The sequence below is a fragment of the Neoarius graeffei genome, chromosome 4, assembly GCF_027579695.1.
Source record: "Neoarius graeffei isolate fNeoGra1 chromosome 4, fNeoGra1.pri, whole genome shotgun sequence".
Lineage (NCBI taxonomy): Eukaryota > Metazoa > Chordata > Actinopteri > Siluriformes > Ariidae > Neoarius > Neoarius graeffei.
Window position 1 is genome coordinate 17,102,361 of NC_083572.1, and position 12,216 is coordinate 17,114,576.

General features: G+C 41.1%; 1 protein-coding gene across 1 annotated transcript in view; it reads right to left on the reverse strand.

Moving 5' to 3' along the window:
- Positions 1-12,216, reverse strand: part of LOC132884898 (centrosomal protein of 95 kDa-like) — a 71,377-nt gene that overhangs the window by 25,242 nt on the left and 33,919 nt on the right. Inside the window, exons 5-9 of the mRNA XM_060918945.1 lie at positions 10,216-10,294; positions 6,415-6,533; positions 2,781-3,004; positions 658-712; positions 414-478 (exon numbers count right to left, since the gene is read on the reverse strand). Coding sequence (XP_060774928.1) covers positions 414-478; positions 658-712; positions 2,781-3,004; positions 6,415-6,533; positions 10,216-10,294 — 542 coding nt within the window. The remainder of the gene's footprint in view (positions 1-413; positions 479-657; positions 713-2,780; positions 3,005-6,414; positions 6,534-10,215; positions 10,295-12,216) is intronic.

Consider the following 12,216-nt stretch of genomic DNA (forward strand, 5'->3'; position numbering starts at 1 on the left):
GCGCTTGGTCTACACAGGCTGTGCACTGAAACCGTGCAAAGCTCACGCAGCCTGCTGGCGCTTCCGCAGATAACGTCACGAATCTGGCTCCAGACTCCCTTGGGATTTTTCCAGACGCGTTTTGTTATTTTATTTTTTTCTGCTGTAGACAGATGGCCTTGTGCAAAATTACCCTTCTGGATGAGTGTGTAAAGGGACATACTTTCATATAAAAAAAACGAAATTGGTCCAGGATATGCACTTAAAATTTTCTTCAGGATAAATAAAGTATCGATTAGAAATAAAGGGGGAAAAAAAATCTTCACAAGTTTGCATTTTCCTTTCTGAATGCGACAAACACGTTCTGTCGTAACTCAGCTTTCCATTTTTCTCTTGAAATAAGTGACCAAAATGTTAAAACTTCTATATCCCACCTCCACTTGTGCTTTGGGAGCCTCAGGCTGCGTTTCTTTCAGACTCTGCACAGACCTCTCGCTTTCTGCAACACACACAAAGTGTTACTCATCATGACTGCAACCTGAGCGCATTTCACTAACAGTTCATGCAAAACCTAGGTTAAAAGCTCAGCACATGTACTAAACGTAGGAATAAAAGACGAGTGTGTTAACACGAGACTCCGACATTAACACAGTGATGATATGAAGCTGATGTGTGTACCAGAAGTGTGGATCCCGTTCGTCTGAACACCGTTACACTTGGGGGAATGACCGTTCTGTAAGAGAGAACAGAGACACATTTCAGTCAACTGTCACATGCGACAAAATACGGTAATATCAAAGTAAAATCCAAAGTTGATGTCAGAAGGTGCAATTCCGCCAATGGGAGGTTGCAAAATCTTTCAAATCTCAAGTCTGCCACAGAGCCACTGCTTGGCCCTTGAGTAATACTGAGAAATCTTTCAAATTAATTCATTACTCTTCTGGCCCATCACTAGACACCATGCACCGCACATTTACACCCGGGGACAATTTAGATAAGCCAGTCCACCTATAGACAGGCAGGTTTCTGGGAGGAAAAAGGAACCCAGCGAACCTGAAGGAAACCCACACACTATGATGTGAACACGTGAAACCTGAGGTCCAAAACAATACATCTAAATGAATATAACCAAGCTAAGTGACGTGCTGCGCAAGTTTCATATTCATAGCATATCCAATAACTTCTCTTATTTGCATGGTGACAGACAGGACACAAGCTTGACACCAGACTTAAATTCCTCTCCTGCCTGAATGTTTGCATCTCGCTTTGCGCTCTTCATTTGCTTATCCAAACACCTGCCTCAGATGTGGGCGTTTCTCAGCTCTCCGATGCACAACAGCAGCTTGATGTTTGTGCGCGTTACCACGGAGTCAAACTATGACTCACTCCACAGTCCCTTTTAACCATGTAACAACAAATGTGACCTCATCGAGTAGTTTCAGTAAGCATGGTTTTCCCTTACAGTGCAGGAATCCCTTCGTCTGGGTTTCCTTTCAGCAAGGAAAGTGTGCCTTTCAGTGCTTGGGGAAAACATCAAGCTAATCTAGTGGGTTGCTTTGTTAAGGCGTGTTATAACAACAACATTACAGATGTCTGGACAGCTGAGACAGATGTGGTTACGTGTGTAGGAAACTGTGGGGTGTGTTCAGGAGTTCCTGCGGTGATGAGTCAGTACGATGCGAGTCATCAGTAGTCCCGATGCCTGAGGCATGGTATAGCCGGAGAGTGTGCACGAGCGCATAAACATGATCGAACAAGTAGAAAAATTTTTATCACTGAAGCACGCAAAGGAAAGGAAGTTACGTGGCATATATAAAGTGGCTTATTTATCTCTAAAATTTCCTTTTGGGGGGGAAAAAAAAAAAATTGCCTGCATGACCAAGAAGGGAAAAAAAACAAAAAACAAACAAACAAAAAACCTAGAACCTGGAGAAGAATTAAAATCATGCCATTATCTAAAGCTTACAAAATATATGCTATTAATTAAAAATAAATAAAAAAAAGTTAACCTTTTTTAAAAAAAAGCTACTAAATTATTCTATACATTTAAAAAAAAAAAAAAAAAAAAAAAAAAAAACTTTTTTCACTTTTAAATAAAATGATAAATGATACCCAACAGATCAATATTTCATCGACAGAATTTGCAGTCAGGGGGAATTGAAATCATTTATCTCTGGAAAATTTTCTCTTGAAAATAACCCGCATTTAAAAAAAAAAAAAAAAAAAATTTTTTATATATATATATATATATATATATATATATATATATAAATAAACACACAACAAACCCTGAAAAGAATTAAAATCGTGCTGTTATCTAAATTTTACAAAATATAATTAAAAAAATTAAAAATAGTTAACTTTAAGTTACTAAATTATTCTGGATATTTTTTAAACATTTTTCACTTTTAAATAAATAATACACAAACAGATCAATATTTGATCGACAATTTGCAATCCCAAAAAATTAATCAATCAATTAATTAATTAAAAAAAGCAATTGGATTATTTATTTCTCTCTGGAAAATTCTCTTGGGGGGGGGGGGGGGGGGAATCACCCGCATTTAAAAAATATTATATATAAAAAATAAACCCTGAAAAGAATTAAATAATGCTCTTATTTTAAAAAAAAAAATTTAATTTGGTTAACTTAAAAAAAAAAGTTAAATTATTCTGTACTTTTTTTTAAATATTATTCTTCACTTTTAAATAAATGATACATAACATCGACTGAATTTGTAGTGCACAAAAAAAAAAAAAAAACCCACAATGACGGGGGGGATGCCTGACTGATGTCTTACCTGTCTGTTTGTCCCCTGTGCATCTCCTTTGTTATCCTCTGTGGGAGGCGGTGATGATGAGGGTCTCCCTGCCTGGTGTGCAGTGGTCTGTTTGGGAGGCTGCTGAGGAACGGCTGAATGGAAAAGCTCGTGCTGCTCAGGGGGTCGCGCTGTGGGGGGGTTGAGGTCAGGGTCACTGGGAGCTTTTGCAGTAGAAACGACTGAAGGCAGGGGGTGTGAGCGCACTAAAAGAGGAAATTAAAAAAAGAAAAATAAAAAATCCGTGCTCATCATCCCAGTGTTTCATCATTAAGTTTACATCCAAGGTTGGCGTCACTAGATATAAATTTAGGCTGAACAACCAATTTTAGAACAAATTTTGTGATAAAACTATTGGTGACAAAACCGTGCCGTCTCAATCACATTATTTATGTTCGTGGGCAAAAATCCCTGATTTCAGCTTGAAGGGAACTACTTTTGCTCAGTGCTTAAAAAAAACCAGATGATTAAATTACTAAATCTGAAAAACTTAGCTAAGCTACTGAACCAGTCACAGCTAATACATGCATGTTTGCTACTCTTCAGTATAAAAAGGTCATCAAGCAAGAATTTTGGATTTTCCGCTTTAACAAATACAGCAGAAGGTTCTCTACTGGTTTCTCACAGACACCATCCTATACTCCTCTAAAACTTTTCCAGATTCTAGCCTGGGATCAACACAGAAGAGACCGAGAGATGGGTGGAAAGCAGTGGCGGCTGGCACACCCACACACAAAAAAGTTGGGACAAAGTACAAATTGTAAATAAAAACGGAATGCAATCATGTGGAAGTTTCAAAATTCCATATTTTATTCAGAATAGAGCATAGATGACATATCAAATGTTTAAACTGAGAAAATGTATCATTTAAAGAGAAAAATTAGGTGATTTTAAATTTCATGACAACAACACATCTCAAAAAAGTTGGGACAAGGCCATGTTTCCCACTGTGAGACATCCCCTTTTCTCTTTACAACAGTCTGTAAACGTCTGGGGACTGAGGAGACAAGTTGCTCAAGTTTAGGGATAGGAATGTTAACCCATTCTTGTCTAATGTAGGATTCTAGTTGCTCAACTGTCTTAGGTCTTTTTTGTCGTATCTTCCGTTTTATGATGCGCCAAATGTTTTCTATGGGTGAAAGATCTGGACTGCAGGCTGGCCAGTTCAGTACCCGGACCCTTCTTCTACGCAGCCATGATGCTGTAATTGATGCAGTATGTGGTTTGGCATTGTCATGTTGGAAAATGCAAGGTCTTCCCTGAAAGAGACGTCGTCTGGATGGGAGCATATGTTGCTCTAGAACCTGGATATACCTTTCAGCATTGATGGTGTCTTTCCAGATGTGTAAGCTGCCCATGCCACACGCACTAATGCAACCCCATACCATCAGAGATGCAGGCTTCTGAACCGAGCGCTGATAACAACTCGGGTCGTCCTTCTCCTCTTTAGTCCGAATGACACGGCGTCCCTGATTTCCATAAAGAACTTCAAATTTTGATTCGTCTGACCACAGAACAGTTTTCCACTTTGCCACAGTCCATTTTAAATGAGCCTTGGCCCAGAGAAGACGCCTGCGCTTCTGGATCACGTTTAGATACGGCTTCTTCTTTGAACTATAGAGTTTTAGCTGGCAACGGCGGATGGCACGGTGAATTGTGTTCACAGATAATGTTCTCTGGAAATATTCCTGAGCCCATTTTGTGATTTCCAATACAGAAGCATGCCTGTATGTGATGCAGTGCCGTCTAAGGGCCCGAAGATCACAGGCACCCAGTATGGTTTTCCGGCCTTGACCCTTACGCACAGATTCTTCCAGATTCTCTGAATCTTTTGATGATATTATGCACTGTAGATGATGATATGTTCAAACTCTTTGCAATTTTACACTGCCGAACTCCTTTCTGATATTGCTCCACTATTTGTCAGTGCAGAATTAGGGGGAGTGGTGATCCTCTTCCCATCTTTACTTCTGAGAGCCGCTGCCACTCCAAGATGCTCTTTTTATACCCAGTCATGTTAATGACCTATTGCCAATTGACCTAATGAGTTGCAATTTGGTCCTCCAGCTGTTCCTTTTTTGTACCTTTAACTTTTCCAGCCTCTTATTGCCCCTGTCCCAACTTTTTTGAGATGTGTTGCTGTCATGAAATTTCAAATGAGCCAATATTTGGCATGAAATTTCAAAATGTCTCACTTTCGACATTTGATATGTTGTCTATGGTCTATTGTGAATACAATATCAGTTTCTGAGATTTGTAAATTATTGCATTCCGTTTTTATTTACAATTTGTACTTTGTCCCGACTTTTTTGGAATCGGGGTTTTATCATCAGTGTCAGTTTTACTTAATAGTGTGTGCCGAAATGCAATCTGAATTATTTAACCCTTTGGTGACTGACCCCTTGAACATGGTTCCTCCAGGAACGATGACGTTTCAGTCGTCAAGACAACGGAAAAACTAAAATACAAGAGCATTTTGTTTTGTGCACAAGAGCATTGTGACGTATCTTTCTGTTTTTGTATTTTAGTTCTTCTGTTGTCTTGACAACTGAAAAGTCATAGTTCCTGGAGGAACCATTTTCAAGGGGTCAGTCACCAAAGGGTTAAACAACATTTCCACCAACTGACACTCTTTCAACAGTGAGTTTCCACCGACAGATTCGTATCGTTTCTCTTCTTGGGCGCTCGTCAAAGCGCCCCAGAAGTGCAGTGAAATAGCCAATCGTGTATGGTTGCTAGGGAAAAATAATAAATATTTAGCCAATCAGCATCGCCGAATTTAATGGTTTTGGGGCGCTGGAAATTTTGCCCCTGCTACAGAAAATGTGGGAAAGTTTTGGACTGCTATGGTGATAAACTTGAGGTCTTAGGTCAGTCAGTCAGAGAGATGATGGCAACGACAACAGCTGAGGGGCAGCTTTCACCAAATTCGGTGAGATCTTCGTTGAACTACCCTTTCGCGAGAAGGACGATGGTGGAAAAAATCCGTGTTAAGGAGCTGGGACCCGACAAGCCCGAAATAAACAATCGCCCAGCCAACCAAGGAGAAAGTTAAAGCCTACAACAGGACTTTTTGCAGGAGTTGGTTCCAGCGCAAGTCGTGGCTGACAGGCTGTGGAACAGCCAATGCACCTTTGTTTCCCCTACATCCTTTTCAAAAGTGACAGGTGTGATTTGACGTGGACACAGTCTGGACAAACGGACTTAAAAAGCACCTCTCCGAACGCATCAAGAAGCATGAAAGATCAAGAGTTCACATGGAAAACTGCGTAAAGCTAGCTGTGCTCGGAAGGATCAGCATAGCGGCGCAGCCAGACGATGGGCACCGCATTGCTGTAAGAAGGCACAATGAAGAGGTATTTGAGTATTGTATTTGATCCCGTTCCTTTCCAAAGCATAAATCGAGCCTAATATAGCTGTAAATTGTTAATTTACTTTACCATCTGTGAAACTGCTGATTTTGAGAAGGAAATTAAATTATTCTTGTGGAATTGTCATTTTCTAACTGCTCATTTGAATGCTTATACTGGACTAGGTTGGCACACCAGCCCCACCAAGAATTTTTTTCACCAGCCCCCACTGCTGATCAGTACTGCCTCGAGAAGAACTTGTGCACCTTCTTGCTTTGTTGTGAATGTACGGGCTGAATCGCCCAACCGGATCAGCTCGGCGGTTGACTCGGATTCGTCCCCGTTCCAGGAATGGACGGAGTATTTACTGGACTGGGCAGCAGAACTGAAATAAACATAATGAAGCAATGAGGAACATGTAAAAGGGGAGGAAAAAGCAGACAGACCAATAGATAAACTGTGATGACCACATATTCAGAACAAGCTTATGGTTTTTATTCTTCTTGCTTTTAATAATTGATTATTTTTAGGACCGTTTTATAATTCATCTGCACCACTTGTTTTTCTATTTCACATCATCAGTTGTTATAGTCATTATATTATACTTTCCTCTTTGTTTTATTCACACTTCCGACCACAGCGCTGTTGAATTCTCAAATCTGATTGGTTAGATGGTGGCGTTTAATTTCCGACTTTAATTTTATTCATAAACTGACTTGAAGTTATTTAGCAAAGAAAAAATTATATATTACATTACACACGAGTATAATAGTTGATCTGGTGAAGCTTTCTGTAAGGGGTTTATTTATTGGAGTCTCCAATGTCAGAGCTTTGTAATGCCGCTTTTCCACTACCAACGCGGCTGAGTTGGGCTGAGCCGTGCTGAGTGGGGCTGTTGGAGTTGCATTTCGACTACAACTGCACTGAACCGTGCTGGCTGGAAGTGGGTGGACACATTGGGTGGAGTTAGCGAAAGTGGGTGGACGTCATGTGATGTTGTTCGGCGGCGCAAACAGTGACATCAGTGATCTTTTAAGCGGTAGCCTCACGACCCGGATAGTAAACAATAAACATGGAGGACATGGAGTCGTTAGTGTTGCTGGTCTTGGTGCTGTGGCTTGTTGTCACCGACAACGCCAACAGATACTGGCAAGAGCGTATAGATGAGGCGAGGCGCATAAGGCTTCATAATTCTCGTAATTCTTCTTCTTCCGGGTTTACGGTGTTTACAGATCCCAGCGTGCTCGCGGGGCGTGTGGGCATGTGAGGACACTCCTCCTCACCAATCAGTGCACAGGGGAGTGTCTCCTCACACCCCTAGCCCCACTCGGCTCGGTTGGGCTCGCTTCAGCCCCACTCCAAAACCGTGCGAGTTTTGGGTGCTGAGTAGGGCTGAAGCGAGCTGAGTCGTGCTGCTCTGAGGTAGTCGAAACGCGAGCCGTGTCGGGCTGAAGTGAGCTGAAAAAGGGTAGTGGAAAAGGGCCATTAGTAGACTCTTCAGGACTTTATGGTTTGTTGGTAACTATGCTAAACATCAAAAGAGAGGGAAAAAAAATTAAAAATAAATAAAAATAATAAGAGGGGCTGGTGAGGGAATGTCTGTTGGTAACTGATAATTACCAAAGCTAGCTTATAACACGCAGATATTTTACAAGACAAAATGTTGCTATAAATGGATAAAATATCTTTAATAATAAGTACTTAATTATAAATTGCAACAGTAACTCAGCTGTAGCTTTGGGTCACATCACACCACGCTGTTGTTGATTATTTTCCTAAAACATTACTATGAAGCTGCTTTGAGACTTTTTGAGCTAATGTAAAAACATGAAAAGCTTGACATGTTGGTTTCTGTGCTTTTAGATGCCATTCCATTATGACTGTGCTTTATGACTAAATGGAGTGAAACGCTACAGCACCACTGGGACCGGTTCTACAGCATTCACTAGAGCTCGTTTCGAAAGAAAGGTTTTCCTATACAACAATGAAAACAGCCTCTGAGGTTTTGCTAATTGTTGTCACAACTGACCAGCTTTCATTCATCATTAACTTAAGTCGGTTTCATATTGCTTGTTAGAATATTTCTATAATTACAGTATACAGTGGTGCTTGAAAGTTTGTGAACCCTTTAGAATTTTCTATATATTTCTGCATAAATATGACCTAAAACAACATCAGATTTTCACCCAAGTCCTAAAAGTACATAAAGAGAACCTGGTTAAACAAATGAGACAAAAATATTATACTTGCTCATTTATTTATTGAGGAAAACGATCCAATATTACATATCTGTGAGCGGCAAAAGTATGTGAACCTTTGCTTTCAGTATCTGGTGTGACCCCCTTGTGCAGCAATAACTGCAACTAAACGTTTCCGGTAACTGTTGATCAGTCCTGCACACCGGCTTGGAGGAATTTTAGCCCGTTCCTCCGTACAGAACAGCTTCAACTCTGGGATGTTGGTGGGTTTCCTCACATGAACTGCTCGCTTCAGGTCCTTCCACAAAAACATTTCAATTGGATTAAGGTCAGGACTTTGACTTGGCCATTCCAAAACATTAACTTTATTCTTCTTTAACCATTCTTTGGTAGAGCGACTTGTGTGCTTAGGGTCGTTGTCTTGCTGCATGACCCACCTTCTCTTGAGATTCAGTTCATGGACAGATGTCCTGACATTTTCCTTTAGAATTCGCTGGTATAATTCAGAATTCATTGGTCCATCAATGATGGCAAGCCGTCCTGGCCCAGATGCAGCAAAACAGGCCCAAACCATGATACTACCACCACCACCATGTTTCACAGATGGGATAAGGTTCTTTTGCTGGAAAGCAGTGTTTGCCTTTCTCCAAACATAACACTTCTCATTTAAACCAAGAAGTTCTATTTTGGTCTCATCCGTCCACAAAACATTTTTCCAATAGCCTTCTGGCTTGTCCACATGATTTTTAGCAAACTGCACATGAGCAGCAATGTTATTTTTGGAGAGCAGTAGCTTTCTCCTTGCAATCCTGCCGTGCACACCATTGTTGTTCAGTGTTCTCCTGATGGTGGACTCATGAACATTAGCCAATGTGAGAGAGGCCTTCAGTTGCTTAGAAGTTACCCTGAGGTCCTTTGTGACCTCGCCGACTATTACACGCCTTGCTCTTGGAGTGATCTTTGTTGGTCGGCCACTCCTGGAGAGGGTAACAATGGTATTGAATTTCCTCCATTTGTACACAATCTGTCTGACTGTGGATTGGTGGAGTCCAAACTCTTTGGAGATGGTTTTGTAACCTTTTCCAGCCTGATGAGCATCAGCAACACTTTGAGGTCCTCAGAAATCTCCTTTGTTCGTGCCATGATACACTCCCACAAACGTGTTGTGAAGATCAGACTTTGATAGATCCCTGTTCTTTAAATAAAACAGGGTGCCCACTCACACCTCATTGTCATCCCGTTGCTTGAAAACACCTGACTTTAATTTCACCTTCAAATTAACTGCTAATCCTAGAGGTTCACATACTTTTGCCACTAACAGATGTGTAATATTGGATCATTTTCCTCAATAAATAAATGACCAAGTATAATATTTTTGTCTCATTTGTTTAACTGGGTTCTCTTTATCTACTTTTAGGACTTGGGTGAAAATCTGATGTTTTAGGTCATATTTATGCAGAAACAGAAAATTCTAAAGGGTTCGCAAACTTTCAAGCACCACTGTATAAACAGACATTGTACCAATCCAATTAAGTAAACCGTGAAAGAGTGACATATTAAAATAATATCTACTATAATTATGGGTCATCTTCATTCTGGAACTTGTTGATAATCCAGGATTTAAAATGAAATGTAAACACCAAACGAGTTCCTGCTTCCTCATACTGTTTGACGTGACCGAAAATCACAAAGGCTTTCATGTCAACAGGATCTTTAAACCGGTTTGTACTCTGCTCTGCTGTCATTGCAAATAATGCAGCCCTGATACAGAAATGTCACGGTGCTATTCATAAAGTTCACTAGCATATGGACATTATTATTATAATTTTTATTCTCCATGTGTTTGTATGTGTAGTGTGAAGGCCTCACAGTGTGCTAGAGATCTGAGACATGATCTCCTCTTTATCCTGCTCCTGTGCTTCTGCAGGGTCAACCGTACCATTGAGCTCTGTGGGGACAAACAGAGACAAAGCACATGAGGAGCAGTCAGGGATAAACTGAAATCAGGACGACATGTACGAACACAGGGCTCTTTGTGTACGCAATGACGACATTACTTACACTATGTAACATTGAGTATCAAGTTGCGATAGCCAGAACAAATACTTGAGAAACGTCAGCCATCATATCTTGGCCATGTGTTCTACTATTGTACTTCCGATTGGTCAGTCAGGTGGTGGTGTTGAATTTGTGCCAGTGTGCAATTGGTGAGATCAAGTTTTCCAGAAGGAAAATATGGCTTATTCAACAGTTTTTGGAAGGAGTCTCCAGTGTCCAGGGTTTCGTAACAGCCAGAGGTAAAGCTGTAACTAAAGGCCTCTGCATGCTCTTGTGACAAGGCTTTCGCAGACAGTTGTAATTTATCGTTGAGCGGGGAGTAATAGGCGTGCGTGATGTTATTCACCGCCACAACGCAAGGGGGCACGAAGTCGCGAAATCGCTAGTAGTTGTTGGTGGGTGTGGTTAGTGGAGTGTTTATCCTCCGGTTACTTATAATGACTAGAACTGGAGTCGTATAGATGTACGTACTTCCTCACTTCCTCGATCAACCGCTCTTCGTGCTGCTCCATCTTCGCTCGTGTTTTTAAAAATGGCGGTCGTGAAAACAAAACAAACCGGGAAAGTAGGGAAGCGGAAGTGCGTGTACAGCGGATGTAGAGTGGACCAATCAGAGCCCTCTTGTCTGCGACGCTGTCTGCGGTGGTCACAATTTTTGGGAGGTGCACGCAGAGCGTCTGCGAAGGGGGGGGGGGGGGGGGGGGCTTCGCAGACGCCATCTGCGACGCCTGGGTTGTCAGCATAAATTGGCCTTAACCCTTTGGTGACTGACCCCTTGAAAATGGTTCCTCCAGGAACCATGACGTTTCAGTTGTCAAGACAACGGAAAAACTAAAATACAAATACAAGAGCATTTTGTTTTGTGCACAAGAGCATTGTGACATATCTTTCTGTTTTTGTATTTTAGTTTTTCCGTTGTCTTGACAACTGAAACGTCATCGTTCCTGGAGGAACCATTTTCAAGGGGTCAGTCACCAAAGGGTTAAGACCTCAAACTGTACTTAAAATCATTAACAGGCTTCTTAAATACAAATTTTTACATTTACGCCACTCTGCACCACATTACTACCTGTACCAATGGTCACAAAAGCTACCAAAAATATACAACCATGTGATTTTATGCTTTTTTTCCCTTTGCATGTGGACCATTATTTAAAAAAAAAAAGAAAGGGGGTGGGACGGACAGCCCTTGATACCTTGCATTTCCTTCTCTCATTTTTGTATTCAAGTTTTAAGAAAAATGTCACTCAAAAGTAATGGAACGCCCAGCTCACTTACATGTTTCCTCATACCAGCTTTACACACTATGCCTAAACATTTCTACAGCACAAAGAATCAATAGTTAATAATTAGATCATCCGAATCAATGACTTTCCAAAATTCTATTTTCAAACTTTGAGAAGCTGGGGTCTAGAACAATGTAATGGGGGTATTATAGTTCAATTTGCACTTCGGTCCAAGTGCAAAACAAGACACCAAACATGTTTTTGCTCATCAAATACTTTCGGGGTGGGGAAGGTTGTGGAAATTTAATTTTCAGCTGAACTGTTCTGGGAAATGACAACAGCAGCACCTAATCACCCTCCCAATAAATAAATAAACCAACCAACCAACCAACCCACCCTCCTGTCAGTCGGTATCACATGGCATGTAAAAGAAATGTTTCAAAACATCTCATTATCTCTAGCTGCTTTATCCTGTTCTACAGGGTCGCAGGCAAGCTGGAGCCTATCCCAGCTGACTACGGGCGAGAGGCGGGGTACACCCTGGACAAGTCGCCAGGTCATCACAGGGCTGACACATAGACACAGA